This window comes from Trachurus trachurus (assembly GCF_905171665.1).
Source record: "Trachurus trachurus genome assembly, chromosome: 1".
Classification (NCBI taxonomy): domain Eukaryota; kingdom Metazoa; phylum Chordata; class Actinopteri; order Carangiformes; family Carangidae; genus Trachurus; species Trachurus trachurus.
In genome coordinates, this window is record NC_139891.1 from 8,583,213 (window position 1) to 8,602,031 (window position 18,819).

Below are 18,819 nucleotides of genomic sequence, written 5' to 3' on the forward strand. Positions count from 1 at the left end.
TAATAACTTTCTCTGCTTGAGGCATTACATATTCATACTGTCATCAGTTAATCATTAAGTCCAATAACCTGTCACAGGTATAACGTAGCACATCCTCATCTTAGCTGTGCTGAACGTAGACCTCAGTACTGTTGGTAAACTGGAAATGTACACAGCTATACATCATGTTCTTCATCACCCTAAAAAAACAACAACTGCGGATTCAGATTTTTCTGTCAGGTGTAACACTGACTGACAAAGATTCAAATTTCCAAAATTTTATTATTCATCTGTTAAATATACAACTTTTCTCATACAATCATTGAATTGGAATAAAAATTTCAAGATGCATACATAAGAAAACACAACAGCATCAAGCAAGTGTGAAATATTGTCGGCTGTTCTGTTTTTCCTCTTCACATAATGTATAATTAAAGGGGAAGGACGAGTCCAGATCCCCCATGCCATGAGGTTCAAGAGAAACCTGCTCACCAGCAATTAAATACATGTCAAACAACAAATACATTCATTGTTACGAGAAAAGTCTATTTTTTTTGACGGCATTCACTCGTACTGAAATGTTTAGGAGCAAGAATTCTTGTGTAGAAACCGTAAACGGATTACATTCAAGCAATGTGTTTATTCCAAGTCCTCCTCCAAACTGATTTCAAGTTTCAACAATGTTCTCTTATTGAGGCTTTTCAATGATCCTTCCACAAAGAAACTAAAGATTTTGGCAGTAGTCGGAGTTGAAGACACTGGGTTTTCGTGTTTTGTTCAGCAGATGTGGATTTTGAAAACAACACTGTGTAAGAGTGGCTCCACCCAGATGTGTAGAAACTAGTCAAACACTTTCCCGCAGTGCAAGTGCACATCTATACGTGGATAAGTAATCCTACAAGGCAAAAAGCAAATGTTTTTTGGACTTAATATCCCGGACCAGGGGCGACATCGTCCTAAAGAAAAACTCCATTTTTCTGGAGACACCTGTGGAACCAGATTCCCAAACACGACAAGACCACGGTGACTGAGTGTGTGGTTTCTAAGTGCTTGTTCTTTGGCCGTTAGCTCCACTACCAGACCTTGCAAGAGACTTCAGTAGGTACTTTGGGTGAAAAAAAAAAAAAAGCGCCTTCCTCTCTGCCTCCTAACAATAAACAAAGCCTACCTCTGTGGAAAAGCCGATTATCCAATCTAGTCACCATGGTAACCACAAAGATCCACAAGGTCTCTAGGAGACACTGGTATGTCAATCTCTCCAGCTCTCTCTGTGCTCTCGAGGCCCGAGTTCATCGCTAAACGTTCTTCGTGCCATCGTGTCTCTCTCTTCATTATCTTCTGTGCAGCGAACCAATAGGAGCAGTTTCCTGTGTGACAGTCTCATCCTCTCTCTCACTCCATCCTTCCTCGCTTCATCACTGACCTCAGGACAAAAAAATCATCTGTAGCAGATTGCCTGCCTGCCTGCCTCTCTCCCAACCTCCCTCCTCATCCCTTCCTCATTACCATGAGGAGAAGAAGGGCCGCTTGCAGTGGAAGGTCTGTGTGAAGGCGTTGCCCAGTGTGACCACGCGCCCCTGTCCACCTGAGCGGCTGCGCTCCACCACCACCCGGGGCATCTGCACCAGCTGGATGGGACTCTTCCCGTCCTTCAGCGCCTGAGTCAGGTTCAAGATCTGTGGACAAACAGGCCTTAAGTTTACAATATAAAAACGGTGCGGTGTAAAGTGAACGAGGACAGTGGTTTACAGGTAACATCCCTGTTTATCCAGAGTTATGTGGAATGTTAACGTAGTTGCTGCATTAGTGTTGAGTCATGGTTGAAAACTCTCTAAAGTCACTATGACCTTTGACTAACATCTAAAGGGATAGTTCCTTAAAGGGATAGTTCAACATTTTGGCAAACTGGCCCATTGCCATAATCCCTATAATTTTACCTTTAATTGTCGGTGCAAGCTATTTTTAGAACGGCGGAGCAGAGCCGCAAGCTGCTCAAATCCCATTAGCCTCCGTAGCGTAGTTCTGAGCAGCTTGCGGCTCTGCTCCGCTGCTCTAAAAACAGCTTGCACTGACAATTAATTAAAGGTAACGAACCTACTCCTAAAACTATAGGGATTATAGCAATGGGCCAATTTAATTTTATTTAAATGTTGAACTGTCCCTTTAAATTCATGACAACGTTTTTACCCAATATGAAGACATTTCCTCAGGGAGTTACTGGGAAATTGTGCTCATGAGAATAAGAAAAGGCATAAAAAACATATGGTGAAATCTACAGTAATATTGTCAGATAATCTGTTTATGGTTATTTTGCTACTTTTTTTTAAAGTCACAAATTAGGGAAAAAACCTAAAGATATTGAATTAACTATCACATGGAACAAAATAATGAGCTTTCTGTTTAAAAATGAATTCTCTAAATATTTAGTTTTTTTTTAAAAACATAGTGGTTTCAGTGAAAACCGAAACAACAACAACAAGGCTCTGTACTGCCAGAACTGAACTGAAGAGGATTTCCTCCTTGAAGAAGATGGGAAAATGTTTTTGCTCTTCTCTTGACTGTCTTTGACAAGAATGTGTTTTAACAACTGGTTCTCCTGGTAACAAAAGCATGATGGGAAGGACAGAGCATCGAACTGGTTGAAGTTGGCCTGTGATAAACAGCAACACACAGATGGTCCAACCAAACACCCGCCAAGTACTTCTTGAAAGCGCCTGCCCTTTTCCACACAGTTACCTAAGAAACGGTCCCAGACGGTTCTGTGTAACCAACCATCTGGTAGGTCGGGTTAAATAATACATAATATCTAACTGACTACTAGTTTCAGCCTTAATGCAAACACAAGGAAGTGCCATACAGACTGGACGACCATTTCATTTCAGTGTAATCTTACAAAGCCTTTAACAGCCACAGAGACACTAACATACATATACATGACAGCAAGAGGTGAGGAGAGGTGAGGCAGAGAGAGGAGGTGAAGTTCAGATGGGTGGTGATGAGGTTACGGAGAAAACTTTGGAAAAGACTGAAAGTGGGCCAGCAGAAAGAAAGGAGAGCAAGGTAGGATATTAAAGGAAAGAACAAAAAAGAGGACAGGAAGGAGGACAGAGACAAACTGACAGGAATGGCACAGTCAAAAATGTTCATCTTAAAAAAAAAAAAAAAAAAGGAAGGCTCACCTGTCCCCTCATAACAGACATCTGTCGCTCAAACATGGTTTTGTCAAAGCCTTTATCCGTCTGAAAAGAAAAGACAGTTAACTGATGTTTGCAGGTGTCCTGTGTCTGCACAGTGTGCTCTGCTGCTGGACAGATGCTTCTCTCCAGGATTATCAGTGTCAGTGTCTCTAAATGACACAGACAGAGAAAAAAGGGCAGAGAAGGGAAAGAGTGGCCCTGTACCTTGAACATCTCGTAGAGGTCCTCACAGAGGTCCTGGACAAAGTTCATGTCAGAGAGACGGGACAGCACCAGCTCTCTGGTCTCCTGGGAGAAGGCCACTTTTGCCTGGGGGAGCCACGCCCAGTGGAATGGGTCTGATGGGTGGAGGCAACAATAAAATACAGTTTGTCAATACACTGATATCAAAGACATTGTCTGCCTAAAGCCTGCCACACACAAAGATAATCTAGCCGATTTTGCGTCTTCCGACCAAGGACAAAAATGGGCCGACTGTCTTATGGCTCTCAAGATTACCCTGCTATGAGATTATCCTGTGGTGTGAGGTGTGTTAAAGGTCCAGTGTGTAATATTTGTCAAGGTTTATTGGCAAAATCTGAATATACTACCCATGAATATATTTGTGTAGTGTTTAATCGTTATAAAATCTGTTTGGTTTTCATAGCCTTATAATTCTTTTTTTATATAAACAGTTTAATTCCATTTTGGAAATAAATATATGCGAAGATAATGTGAGTTCAGATCAAAAGACTGATACCACCCTGGCGTGTTTATGGTAAATATGCAGCTGGAGCCAATGTACCATTTTATTAGAATGATAAAAACTGAGACAAGTGGGCAGAGTGAGCCTGGTTCTAACTAAAAGGAACAACATCTGTAGACAATTCAACATTGTTGTGTTTTTTTAGAGGATGTTGAAAAGTCAAACTAATCTGCTGCCTCTAGCTTCATGTTCAACACATGGACATGACAGAGCCATGAGATAATTATCTTCATAGATCTGAACAGTTACAGAGGTAATAATATTATTATGATTATATTGTTGTCTGGTAACTTCAGGTCTTGTCAGTCTTTTGAGGATTTTTATTGACTAAATGACAGAAAAATGAAACAACCCCGAGTGAAAATCAATACATGCTGTTCACGCCATTATTAATAAGGTCTGGCTGTTGACAGGGAATGATAGAAAAAAAGCTGCGAGGGAGAGAAGAGACCGACGTACAGGCTCTCCATTCGTCCGGGTGTTTGAAGGGGAAGGCCAGGCCGTTGTCAATGGCTGCGATCTTGATGCAGGAGTCTGGACAGTTCTCTGACCACTCTGGGTCCTGTGGAGAAGATCAGAGGACACATCACCACTGAATGACTAATGACCGATTACAAATTATTGATCACGGTGCAAAGGGCTGATTAATTGGGACAGATAGATGACAACCTTTGCTCATTTATCAGCGGGTTGCATATAATGACTGGCGACGGCGGTCAGATAGTGCTCTGGTTGTTCTATGCAGCGAGGTCAGCGAAGTGCTGGTTGGTTCCAGGCCTGTAATATTCAGCCTTCTGTCTTCTCATGAATGGCCCCTGTGTGTGTGTGAGTGTGTGTGTGTAACAGAGTATAAAGTATACAGGAATGTGTGTTTGCTTATGCTTTTGTGTGCGAGTGTCCACTGAGTCATTGACCCTGCAGGCCTGCAGGCGCACTTTATTTTTAATGTATTTTATCTATTTCTATTCATTTAATTTTCTCTCCTCATCAAAATTACTGCTGTCTTTTTTTTTTAGAATTATTGTCTTGTCTTAAAGGGACAACGAGGAGTTTCTATTCGGTTATAAAAAAGTCTCACGTTAATGTGGATGAATCTCCGCTACCCACACTTGTTAATGGGCCCATTTTCGATAAATATATCGTTTTGTCTCTATCGTTATTTTGTTATTATTAGTGGTGGCGGAGATGCTGGTCGAGCCGACCAGCGTTTTTCACTTTCGGTTTCGCAACGAATCATGAGAATAACGCAGCTGAATCGCCGTTTATGGTCGGAACTACGACGGTATGTGAACCTCTTTGAACCTCTGGCTTTAATTCTTGATGAATGAAAACATGAGTCCGTCTTGCGCCGGTCAAAAGAATTTTACGGTGCGCGCGGAGGCTCATAAATGTAGTGTGAAAACGCTTCGCTTTTCCAAAACTCCTCGTTGTCCCTTTAAATATGTCTCCTTTTTATAGGTCCAGCAAACAATATGACATAGGGAGAACTCGCTCCCATGTATAAACAATGTTTTTCATGGAAGTGATAATAAATTAAATTGAATTGAAATGCTCTGAGCTGTGTCTTGTGATGGAAAAGTATTAACACGTCAGCAGTTGAAGCATGTGTGTGGGTTTAACCTCACCTTTTGTCCCTCTCCTCCTTCTCCTGGCTTCTCATACTTGATCAACCAGTTGTCATTACCTCGATCTGAGTGGGAAGACAAAGAGAAAAAGTGCAGGGTTAGGTTTTACGCACAGATATGACGCTGAGGACCGTAAACAGCTGTAATGACGAGTGCAAATACAGTTTAACAGATACCAACAAACCTGCTTGCAGACGTCAGACAATATCAACAAGTGGCTGATGTGTACCAAAGACAGCCGGTGACGCTGTCAATACATTAAGTCAACGCCAGACAAACTGACAACACATTGTGGGAACAAAGTGTAACTGGTGGCCTGCTAGGCGGTGCTGCGGCGTGTTTAAGTTGAGCAAACACTGCAGCTCCACTGTCAACAAAGACACTCCCTCACCTGTGTTTCTGATAACGTAGTCCAACACCACCAGCCGCTCAAACTGCGACTGCAGCTGCTTCCTGATGTTCTCTGGCAGCGGCTCGGCCTCGAAGCGCCGCAGCCAGTAGTCTGCCTCGCGGTAACCCTCCACGAACAGCTGGAAGGAGCCCACCTGGGGACACACACAGGCACATGCACATGTCACATTTTCAGAAACCGCTTCCGTGTCACAGGGTTCAGTAATCTCACAACAATAGGCTGTTTGTTTATGTGCGATGCGTGGCGTGGCACGGCGTCATCACGCGGGAAAACTTGATGAAAGTGGAACAAAATGTCAGCGGTGCGTGACATTTGAAATGCGAAGCCGACTTCCTCATAGCTGCCTTTTTAACAGCGTCTAACGTCAACAAAGGTTTCACCCAGAGGGCCGCCTCGCATGAAAACCAGTCGGCTTCACAATGCACCCGCACAGGTTTTAGATTATACGCTAAAGTTGGCACCGGAGGTGAGAACAGTGCCTGATACAAGATATTATGATATCCTGCCACTGTCTGAAAGATTTCAAAGTGGAGATAGCACGTATGCTTCCTCTGACCTATTTATTTGAATTAACCTGTCTTTCCAGGAAACGCAAATATTCAGCATGGCCACAAATGCTGAGAGCAACACTGACACACTAACAACTGGGCGTTATCACGTTGAGACAGCAGACCAGGAATATGTAAAAATAAATCACCACCTGATATGAACTAAGCTGGTTGAGTCAAGATGTTCATTTTATATTAATTTGTGTTTATCTTCTGCATCTGACACTCTTATTTATTCACTAAAGGCTGCTGACATCGGGCTCTGATGGAGGTACCGGTCTGTGTTACCTTGGGTGGCAGTCCCACTCTGTGGAAGCGTCGTCCAACCTTGGGGACTTTCTCTAAAGCGTACTTCTTCCCCCTGGACTTGGCTCTGTCGATGGCGCTGTAATGGAACGTCTCACTGGCCAGGTACACCACCTGATGAAGAACAAGTTAACACTGGTTTTTAGTTGTACAACAGCTGGGTGGCCATTTTGACAGCTTGTAATAAATGAATCCAGTCACGTCTGTGGCCGGGTTCCTTCAGGTGTTAATTTACTCCATTTGCATGAACTCATTTGTCAGTTGAATTTCAAGTAGACTGTCAGTGCACACACACTTTTTAAAGGGATAGTTAAACATTTTGGCAAACTGGCCCATTGCCATAATCCCTATAGTCTTAGCAGTAGGTTTGTTACCTTTAATTGTCGGTGCAAGCTATTTTTAGAACGGCGGAGCAGAGCCGCGAGCTGCTCAGAGCTACGCTACGGAGGCTAATGGGATTTCTTGGTTTCTCTCATCAAACTCATCAAATACACAATCCAACACCTCCAAAATGCTCTGATGGACCAGTTGTGACCTGCACATTCACCACGCTATGAGATGATGACGGAACGTGATGAGACAGAGTTGTTTTCGACTCCTAAGACTATAGGGATTATGGCAATGGGTCAATTTGCCAAAATGTTGAACTATCCCTTTAAAAAACATTCACATGCAATGGCAGGCATGCCCCGTGAGCCCCACCTTGGTTTTTGGCACCACTCCCAGGCCGAGCTTAGTATCAACCAGTGAAGCAGCAGCCTCTGAGAGGTAACCTTGGTTAGGCAACAGGCAGCCTCGGCCAAAACAACATGGACAGCACAGCTGGTGAGAGAAGAAGAGGACAAGAACAAAACCGTCAGAAAGCTCATTTTAAAACCAGGTCCACACTGATTCTGTGATTCAGTCTGTTCACAGACAAACAAAATGTGCAACACAAGTTTACCTTGTGAAAATATTTGGTCCATTTGGGGTTCAGGTGACCGTACGGTTCTTCTGACTTTGGTTTGAAAACACCAATGATCTTCTGTAGCAGGAAAAGAGAGTGACAACATGACTGAGCAACATAGTGAGATTAAATCAACACTTCTACATTTCTGTATGAACATGTTTTTTTTTTTTTTAAAACACAGGCCAGAAGTTATTAACAGATGTCCAATGCCAGAGATGCTGCTAACAAGTTAGCGATCAATATCCCTTTCCCTGTGGTGGACATTAAACTTGTTAATGTGATGCTAATCGTGTATGCTGGCTATCTGTTATTGATGCGAGCATCACTGGTTGCATTATTCAGCTCCTCTCTGCTGCCCGCGCTCCTGTGTATGACTCAACTCACTTCCTCTTCACTCCTTTCAGCTATTTCTATTCGACTCTGCATGACAGCGCTGCAGAACAACCTGAGAGGGAGTTTACAGTGAACTAAGAGTCGTAAAGCTCGACACACACTTATCATCACCAGGAAGAAAACGCATGCTGCTGCATTCAGGAAGTGTTAAAGGCCCTATGGGTTTTTTATGTTAAAATTTAAGTTGAGGCCTCTTCCATTGCCCTTGATCATCTTTAAGATAGTACTTTACCTTTATGGAGATCCACCTGTTGGAAAGTCGTCATTTCAGCATGTGGCTGCAACTAAAAGTGGTTCTGCAGTAACCTTACTAAAATAAGACTTTTCATATATTCCAACAACTATTCTTAGTCCGTGTTCTTTCCTTCCCCCTCCTCGTCATCTATCATTGCTGCTCCTCTTTCCCCAGCTCACCCCTTTTGGGTCTTTGACAAAGTAGCTTCCGCTGGAGCCCTGTGAAATCCTCTCTGGAAACGCTCCGTTCTCGATGGCCTGCTCCGCCCTTTGGATAATATCTGCAAACTCAGGATCATCAGGGAAATGGTTGAAGTCCCCACTGTTGGTACCTAGGAGGGAAAAAGCAAATAATACTAAATATGAAAAATAGCATGGAAACAACATGGTTAATGTTAGTTTTGAGTCTGTGTTGACGGCAGACTACAAAATGAGTGGCAAAAAAGCCATCAAAGAGTAAAAAAGATTATCTTGTTTTATAAAAAAATAACTTGGGAGGTGAAATATTTGATGGTAAACTCATGTGCAGAATTGACTGACAGCGAAAACAGGCATTGAATATCCTGCTCATCAGTGCTGGGTCTTGTGGTGTTGGAGCGAGCTCAAGCTGCCATGAGGTGTGGGTGGGTTCAGCCTGGAGGACACGTCTCCAGTCTGTCACAGGGTCAATCAACCTCACACACTCGCGTTCACATCTATGGACACTTTTTAGAGTTGCCATGTAGCCCTGGGAGAACATGCAAACTCCACACGGAGAGGCAAAAACCAGGAGGCCACGGTGCTAACCATAGATATAAGAAGACTAGATGACTCACCTGACGCTGATGCCCAGTGACACAGCGTTGCTTACACGGCTGTCATCTTGGCTCAGGCAACTCTCTCCCCCAGAGCATTAAGCCTATGGTGCATGTTCTGCTATTATAACCAGAACTTTTGACCGATTTTCAAACGGTTTGGGTTGTTATGAACGAAAGAAATGCAGCTATGATACTGCGTACTTAAAATCATAAATAACACTGTACACACTGTACTACCATAATATCTACATACAGACAAAATTAAAGTTATGAATAGTTTTTTTTAGTGAAGATGACTGGATCACCCATCTACTGCAGAGCAAGTTACGCCTGCGCGTAGTCCGATCTACCCCCTTGGTGCTAACCACTGGACAACCATGCCGCCCACAATGGAAATACTTAAAGGGGACATACTATGGAAATATCACTTTTTGAAGGCTCTTTAACATATATTTGGGTGTTTGTCTTGCCTTCCGGCCCCCAAAATGTGAGAATTGACAAAAGAATCCGTAATATTCAGGCTCCCTAGGTTGAAATCAACGTGGTTTTACGAGCTGTTCCCTCAGTTGTCGGATAGTGCAACTAGTTTTTGAATTCCATAACACCACCCCTACCTGGGACCGGTAGAAGGGGCGGGACGGGGCAAGCAGTGGTTCATTTGCATTTAAAGGGACAGACACTGAAACCAGCCGTTCTGAACAGGGCTGTTTTGAGAGGATGAAAAGAGCTGTGATGTTTGATCCTTGGGGGATTTTGACCGAAGCATGTCACAGACATGTCTTTAAGACACCTGGGAACCATTTTAATTTGTGAAACAGGGGCATAATATGTCTCCTTTAAATAATGTATATTTAGGCCTATCTAAATCTTTCTATCCATTTGTGTCATATCTAACACACCATTTCTATCCACTCTCTGAACCACTCATCCTGTTCATGGTGATAGAAGGCTGGAACTGTTCCCAGCTTATACTGGGAGGAGAGGAGGGATAAAACAGGTGGCTGGTCTATCACAGGGATCGTACACAGCAACACACAAACACATTAATATCAAATTCACCAAACCTGCATGTCTCTGGACTGTGGCATTAAGACACAGAGAGAAAATATGAACACTCCACTCCACACTAAGAGGCCTCAGCTAGTCAGATCATTTGAGCCAAAGTTCTTCCTGCTGTGAGGCAACAACGCTCTGAGTGACTCTGCCTACACAGTCAGAAAAAAAAATTTTCTTTTGCTTTGCAGATCTAATATAGTTCTTTAGATGTGACCGCTCTCTGATAAGTATGGGGTGTTAATTACTCCCGTGAAGAAGGCTCGGTCATATGACAGGACTCCATATGCTGTCTATCAGTCACACCAAAGTCACAGTGGGATGCGGGGGAGAGATGAAGAGACTTGACACTGGGGAGGGAAGGGGGTGGACAAAGGGACAGGAGGACGGTTAACTGGCCATTTGTCACAGAGAGATAAAGGCAAAAACAAAGATCTCTTTGAAGCTAATTCACTTGAAGAGAGCAGAGGGAGGCTAATTAAAAAGGAGGAAGGAGATAATGGAAGGATGGAGATGTGAAAACAGTGGACCTGAATCCCCACAGGAAAATCTATTCACAATATAGTTACAGAGACTACCTGAGGGCACCACAGACCGTGGACGCTTTTAAAAATCTACCTTTTTAAAAAAGCCTTTTTTTAAAGATGCTCTTTTAAATTCGTATTTCTTTTTCGGTAGCACTTTGAGATTGTGGGTTCAATATGAAGTGCATTACAAATTAAATTCATTATTATTAATATTGAATCTTTTACTTTGGGGGTCCAAGATATTAATTTTGTAGTCATGGTCTTTATCCCCTGATGGGTTCAGCTTTCAAAAAACCAAATGCCTCAAAACATTAGCAGTGAAATCTCTCTAAAAGCCACAGATTTTGTACATAAGATTCACTTAACAAACAAGTATTAATATTTTAATTAAACCAGGCTGTACTTCTGCTTTGTACTCTAAGGCCGAGTCACACAATACCATATTTAAAAGTCTACCATTTGGGCTTACACCAAGGCCACCATCAGTGGCAAATATCATCCTATGTTCCATGGTAAACTGTTAGGCTAGTTGATATCTTTAGGCTTTGAACTGAATCAAGTCAAATGAGAATTTACACAGACATGCTAGTTGATAGCACACTAGGTGAAGGCTGTGGTAACTGAAAAAGGTGTTGCACTTACACTTACATCTATAGAGACTCCAAACTTCCTGCTCAGCATTTGGAGGACATGTAAAATGTGTACGCTATCTTTGAGCCAGTCAGACAGCTCTGATTATGCACCACTCTACCATAAGATGTGAGGCCATGATGTAACTTTTTTGTGGTCTCCACTGAAGCTGACTGAGCTTCAAAAACCTGCTCCATCTTGACTTTAATATGGAAATAATATGGAGATAGAGTGTGATAAAGTCTTGCAGGCAGTCTCTGATTTACAGCCAGATTTATTCTGTGTGTTTGTGTGTGGGGCTGATGTGACAAATATTTTATCTTCATCATTTAATTTCTAACAATAAATTCAGTGTGTTTATTCAGCTGTCGTGTTTGATGAAGGATGTGCGCTTGCACTGGATTGCGCTGTTGATGAAAGTCTATGATAATGCCGGTGCGTAGTGTGACTGCAGGATGCAGAGATGTCTCTCTCTCGCGCTCTCTCTGATCCTCTCTTTTCATTATTCTCAACCTGCAGACAGCCAGAGCGAAAGTAAATACACATGCATGCTTTCCTCTCTCCCCAAATTCCCCCTTCATCAACATCATGCTCGCTACTGGGCCAGAGAGTATTTGTGTGCCTGTTTGAGCAGCGGCCTTATCCATATTTAATGTCTGTCTCTCAGCTCTTGGTCAGTTAATGGGCTCAGCAGAGCTCACTCATGGAGGGGGTGGGGAGGGAGGGTTGGAGCTCACTCTCATCTCCAGAGACCTGCTGACCTGCAGTGCATGGTGTGCGACATGTCACAACACAAAGCGTGGGTTGCTGCCAAGATGTGCAGCTACAATTAAAAAACAACTTTAAATTTTAGTCATTACCATCTCATGTCCTTCATACATGAGTACTTTAGTGTATTCAAACAAATCAATCAAGATTAAAACATGTTGTTTAACACACACTGACTGCTGCTTCTGGCAACTATAGACTGTTGAAAAATGGCTGCTATATTGGGTTAAATGCAGCTTCATAGGTTGGATGCATGTAAATTTTACAACTGACCTATAAATCCTCAAGTAACGTTCCAGTCGTGTTCAGGGAGATATGCTTGGTAAAATTTAACTGCCACAATCTAAAAAGGGAGATTGGAGGACATCTTGGCACAATGGCTCTCAGGACTATGTGTGACTCCTCATTTGTAATGCAAACTGTGTTGTAACTCTAGATCCTGACCTGAACACTATTATTCTAAAAGGCCACAGGAAATGGGACACTAACACCTGCGTTTTCAGGCTCAGCGTGTCTACCTGTGGCCTAGATATGTGTGTGGCCCTGCTGGAACATCATTGAAAAACAGATCTCTGCAGAGAAACACAGAACAATAGTAATAATAATAACAAAAGGTGAAAATGGATGGAAACAAATGCTCAAAAAAGATGCTGCAGGGAGAAAAAAAAGGTGGGTGTTATAAGAGGGAGAGGTGCTAAATCCAATTAGCAGTTAAGTGAAATATGTGCCGCTTCCATGGTGACGAGATCACTTCTTCTTTGTTTCCAACAATAACCTTTCCTTTTATAGTCCAAAACAAAGATGGTGTTGTGCAAGTGACAAAAGATAAGCAATGCAAAAAAAAAGATTACGTAAACCTTGGTTCTGTGGCTGTACAGAGAGAGAAGCGTTGACACCTGCTGCACAGGAACTGACACTTATGCAGGAAACTTCAATACTGCACCATAATAACTACGACAATTATGGGCCTCTGGTGTGTGACGTCATTTAAAATGGTTACAGTATTAGCTGTACTCGTGGCTGGACCTGTGGTGTTGATGTCATCAGGTGAAAGTGCCAGCTCATGTCATTCACGAGTGATAACGTGCAGCTGTTACATCAGCTGACTGAAGACCACAGTCATGGTACAGACTCCATCTCAACGTAAACACCAGACAGATGTCTTCACTGTGCCATTAATGTGCCAACAACAAAAACACATTCAGTTATTTGTCCTTATTACAAATACCTGGGGATTTCCCTCTCAACAAAGGCAATAAGTTACTTATTTATCTCCTATCCAAAGTTGTTCAAGGCAGGGACCCTGAAGGGGGTCCCAGTGGGCGCCACAGGTAAAGGGTCCGCAGAGGACAACAAGTGCACAACATTTTGACCACGTTGCATTCACGGTGAGCTCACCTACCAGTAATCAGTGTTGCTCTGCAGTGAACCATATGCAACAAAAACATAATGTACCTCCGGACGCTTCCTCGCTCAGCCATGAGCTCCCTGATCTACCTGTCTGTTAATCATCCGCTGCTTAATATAATAAGATTTTGACGGCCTTGATCCGAAACAATTACCTGGGGAGGCCAAGGTGTCTTTATCCGACGACGAGCTGTGTCTGTTCCGCCTGCTCCGCTTCTCTCGCGCTCCCCGCGGAGACGACGAGCCTCCCGCCAGGCACGGTAACAACAACGCCTCTTCGCCGGAGCCGTCCGTCTCCAGCTCGGTCAGGACGCTTTCACAGGAGTCCGAGATACGGACGGCGGCTCCGGGGTTCGCCGCCAGCCCCAAGCCCATCTGTTTCCTGTCAAATAACACCTTGGGAGGCTCGGCGGAGTGAAAGTTAGACCCCAGCACACACTCCGCTGTTGCCCCGGCAATCGGTCCGGGCTCGGTGGTCTCTGTCTCTGTCGGGTCGCATTCTGACATCATTGTCGCTCCGTTTTTAACACATACAAATACACTAATTTACACCGAGTTGTATTCAGGTTGTCAGCCTTCCATTGAGAAGAAACCCGAGTACATGAAACCCAAATAAATTAATCGAAAGCAGCTGCTTTCGCTCACCGACATGTCCACATAATCCTTCCAGCTTGTCTGTGTCCTGCTTCCTATGTAGCCCAACGCGCATGCGCACCAAAAAGAAAACGGTTGGCCAAAGCTGCCTTCAGGTGCTCCTCGGAAAGTCCGGACTTGCCGGAATCAAATTTGTAGGCTACCTCATTAACAGATAAACTGCATCTTGCAAAAACAATACACAAAACTCATTTCTATCACAAAAAATGTGCTAGTTTTAACGTCGACAAAAACAAATAAAGCAACTTAATGGAAATTAGCCTAAATGTGTGAGTCAGACAGTTTTAGGCTAATTAGCAGGCAGTCATTTGCTGGCCTGCTGTGAAACTACTCCTTCCTTTCGCATGTAGCCTATAGTGTCTATTTTCAAAGGAACTATTCGGCTACACTGTAAACAATTCCTGACATTTGAAGCGCCATTCTCTAACCCGAGCTGATGCCCCACGGCAGTCGTTTGTTTCAGTCTAATCCAGTTACACAGTAGGCTAATACAGCAATAAAACCACCCCATATGTTCTACATAGGCTACGTGTTGCTTTTTTTTTTTTAAAGACGAAATGACCTTTCCCCAGTCTAAAAAGGGCTAGGATAATTTTTTGTTGTTGTTTTTGTAAATGTTGATTAAACAGACTAAAGACAGTTCCTAAAAAAACTACACTGATTTCCATACAGTGATGCATTCGCTGGCCATTCATTTATGTTGCTGCTTGCCTGTCTTGTCACTTTTAGGGCCACTAGATGTCGACAATGATACACAAATAAAAACGGCTGCAATAATGTTGAATCCCACATAATGGCCTTCTTATTAGTTTTTTTTTTTTTTTTCCCCATTTTGATGTGAAACATAGGTGTTCCTTATGAGCCAATTTTAATTTCTTTCATCCAGTGCCATCTTTCTTAATATCTGCCCAGTGTGAAGTAATTTATTTCCTACCTGCATCACAAATTTTCTTGTGCAGCCACCAAATGGAAAGACAATGATTCATTTTACTTAGCTCAATTTTTGCGGTTTGGGCCCAATGTGGATAATAATAATGCATGTTGAAAACGCTCTAAATTAACTTTGCGAGTACTAATTCAGTAATTTTCCATTCCTTTATTTTACTTTCCCCTCTCTCTTCTTATCTCTCCTATGAATAAGTGTGGCCACTCTTCTCTTTATTCTCCTAGTGCACTCAATCACCCAGTGGTCTGCACAGCACCAGCTCTACCATAACCCTCAGCCCCTCTCCACCTATAACTCAGCCCCTCCACCACCACCACCACCACCCAGCTCTCTAATAAGGGAGTAGCTGAAACACATGCAAATGAGCAGTCAGCCAGCTGGTATCACAGCAGTCATGTGATCTATCAAGGTAGGGGGTTAGGGGGTGAAGGAGACATGGAGAGGGGGGGGGGATGAGTACCGGGACAGAGGACGAGGGAGGATGAAGGGGGGATCTTGAGAGAGATGGACAGGTTCAAAGACATGTTATAGAGACACCCTAAAATAATCCAACCAGTCCTGTTTCTCCTTGTCCATCAGCCTTCTCCATAGTGCCTTCTATGATCTATATGTCTATATCTCTCCATTCTTCAAGGACAAATATACCTGAAATGTCACTCACGTGACGCATGTCACTTTACAGAGAAGCACATCAGCACATCCCTCTTTTTTTCTGTGTGTGTGTGTGTGTGTGTGTCAAACCTATGTACTTCACCCACCACTGGATGACAAGCCCCTGCAGCAGTCAAGGCACACTGCAGACACACTCACTGCATGAATGCATGCGTATGTGCGCATATATGTGTGTATGTGTGTGTCTTTGCCTGACTGTGGCACCCAGCAGATTCTGCTGGCACAAGATCTGATTTACTCTGCCAACAGCAACCACCCTCATCCATTCCTGCTTCCTTCCTTCTCTCTCTCCCCCTGCTTGATGAGGGAGAGAGGGTCCTATACCTCAACTCTATTTTGTGTGTGCATTGTTGGTGATTAGAGTGTATTTTCGTATGCGAGCAAATACATCCAAGTGTAATCCTGCGGGCTCTTGATTGCAAATTCAAACACACAGACAGTCAGCAGGGTTTGATGTTGGAATATTTAAAAATGTAAAAAAAATACTGATTTACAATCTCCACATACAAAGTTAACTTACATTATAAAAGTGAATAATCACATACACATGGCTTTAAGTGGTCATTACACATTTATAAATATTTAATCTTGCGGAATAATACATGATAGTCAACTGAAGTTAAAAACTCTGTAATCTATATTCATGAATTAGGTTTGTCATTTTGTGGCCAATAAGCAGGCCCTGTGCATAAGTCAGCACTTGTCCATTTCAGCTCAGTCTGCATGGTTCCTGTGGAGGGGATGCGCTCTGCCATGGTGACACCAGTCACCTGTTACCTGTCAGGAGAGATTCACACAGAGAAAAGAGATCCAGAAATTGCATGTGTGTGTGTTTGTGTGTGTGAGTATATGTGTGTATGTGCATTCACCGTGGGAAGGCAGTACCTCTTGGACCGAACATCCTCATGTAGCAATGTGAACAGTATGGCTTCTCATCATACTGAAATTCAATCAACAGGGCATATTTACATTTGCATTTATAATTGCATATCTGGTTTATTTATGCAATCACTTTTGGTTTGTAATAGTTTTCTATATGCATTTCTTTGTTTCTCTTCCTGATGTACCTCAGCATGTTGTCCAGCTGTGAGCTGTCTGTTGCACTTCTGACACTTCAGACACAGAGGATGGTAGTCCCTTCCTAAGGACCTTTTCTTCTCACCTGACCAAAGACAGATGAGGCCATATAAATGAAAGGAAGAGTGAGATATATTTTTTAAATAAAATAAAATAAAATGAAATGAAATAAAATAAAAATAAAAGGGAGTTTTCACATTTCCACATTTTCACGTTGTAGGATGTATTCTTCCAAATGTGTGACAATCAGTTCAATTAAATAATATTTTATCACCTAATTAAAGAAGGACATAACCTTGTGATTCAAATGTCTGGTTGGGAACATGCAGGTTGTTACTCTCCTCAGTACAAATAGGCCAGAGAGTGTGGTGTGGGAGGAAAAGAGGTAAGTAGGCCAGGTCACATCAGAGCATTTGAACTTAGCTGACATGAATAGGAAAGGAGAACTAGCAGTAAAGGAACAGCAAAATAGACTTGAAATAGGTGGTTTATGGGCTGTTGTGAATCGAATACTGAGTTCTGACTGTAGGAGAGGACTTGACTAAAAGAGACTGAAGGTAAGGAGGAAACCCAGAGAACAGCACGCACGCATGTTTGGCTAGACCCACATCCTGTTGTCATCATGGATATGTGTATGTGCACTTGTGCGCGGCAGAGAGAGAAGCAGAAAGCCGGGGAGAAAATCTTTTTGTCCTCAATTTAAGCAAAACTAGATAACTCTGGCATTTAAATGTGAAGATTTTATAACCTATAAATAAACAAGTTGTCATTATGATGGCATAGGAGGAGCACATAACGAATGATGTTGCTTTGGCTTAGTTGTATTTAGCTATGTCTGTGCAAAATTTCAAAGAACTAAGTCTGGGTATACTTACATATACTTGTAGTTTGTGTTAGAAAGCCCACTGTATAAATTATCACTGATAATCATTATCAATCTATCTTTACCTATTCCTCACTTCTCTTCCCATTGACATTTTAGTGAAATTCTGACAAAAATCCCTGTTAAGATCTTTTTTGTTCTTACTTTTCTTATGAAAGTAAATCCAGTGAGTGAAGGCAAAAGATGAAATCAACAGACGTTCAGAGCAAAAATGCCAGGCAGACAGAGGAAGACAAACATCTAGATTAAAAAAAAAAAAAAAAAGTGAAATAGGTCAGACTCACCAAAGTAGACAGGCTTCCCGCAGATTGGACAGTAGCCTACCATGATAGCATATAATTATTTATCATACAGTGTGTGTATGCGTGTGCGCTAGTGAGAAACTATAAGCTACCCTCCGAGAGCATACGCGTGCATATGTGTGAGAGCTGAAAATTGACAGGAAAACCGTTAAACTGAACATATGTCGATGTCTTGTCAAGTCAAAACCAGGATGTGGTGAGTGAGACGTCAGAGGAAGAGAGAAAATGTGATTTGAACTATAAATGCTATCATCAACAAAAATAAAAAGAGAGACAGGCGGTATCTTAAATCAAGCCTTTAGAATGTAAAGTCATATAAATAGGCTTTTTTTTTATCTTTATTGTCAGCTTTGTATTTGCTTACATCAAATGCTTGGGGACCCAGCCCTGACACTATGAAAAGAAAGAAGAAAGAAGGAAAGAAAAAAGAAAGAGAGGGGGTGAGAAGGGAATGGACAAAACCCAGCTGTCAGCAGCTCAAATTCCCAGCTATCTCATCTCCTTTCCTGCTCTTTTCACCCTCCTTTCTAGATTAAAAACAAGGAATTGAGCCTCTGAATTGAAAAAGGAAACCTGACACTTGTGCCTTTCTTTCCTTCTTTCTGTCTTTCCTCTCTCTCTCTTTCTCTCTCTCTCTCTCTCTCTCTCTCTCTCTCTCTCTCTCTCTCTCTCTCTCTCTCTCACACACACACACACACACACACACACACACACA

At 42.5% G+C, this 18,819-nt stretch overlaps 2 protein-coding genes across 3 annotated transcripts; both read right to left on the bottom strand.

The window, feature by feature from the left end:
- Positions 1-249: 249 nt before the first annotated feature.
- On the bottom strand, positions 250-14,247 carry pi4k2b (phosphatidylinositol 4-kinase type 2 beta). The gene is made up of 11 exons (XM_083984346.1): positions 13,726-14,247; positions 8,569-8,720; positions 7,756-7,836; positions 7,515-7,634; positions 6,795-6,926; positions 5,938-6,091; positions 5,547-5,611; positions 4,381-4,483; positions 3,381-3,514; positions 3,159-3,218; positions 250-1,655 (listed from the first exon to the last, which is right to left on the bottom strand). Exons 1-11 carry the CDS (start codon positions 14,078-14,080, stop codon positions 1,482-1,484), a joined length of 1,530 nt encoding a protein of 509 aa, XP_083840472.1. The 5' UTR covers positions 14,081-14,247; the 3' UTR covers positions 250-1,481.
- A 2,044-nt stretch (positions 14,248-16,291) lies between these two features.
- LOC310997873 (cysteine-rich protein 1) lies at positions 16,292-18,212 on the bottom strand. Of its 2 annotated transcripts, none has more exons than XM_083987697.1 (4): positions 18,087-18,212; positions 16,910-17,004; positions 16,728-16,782; positions 16,292-16,619 (listed from the first exon to the last, which is right to left on the bottom strand). In XM_083987697.1, the coding sequence occupies exons 1-4, from the start codon at positions 18,127-18,129 to the stop codon at positions 16,609-16,611; spliced, it is 204 nt and encodes a 67-aa protein (XP_083843823.1). In that variant the 5' UTR covers positions 18,130-18,212; the 3' UTR covers positions 16,292-16,608. The 2 variants fall into 2 exon arrangements, with proteins under 2 accessions (XP_083843823.1, XP_083843822.1); XM_083987696.1 differs by having other exon boundaries at positions 16,712-16,782.
- Between the last annotated feature and the right edge of the window lie 607 nt (positions 18,213-18,819).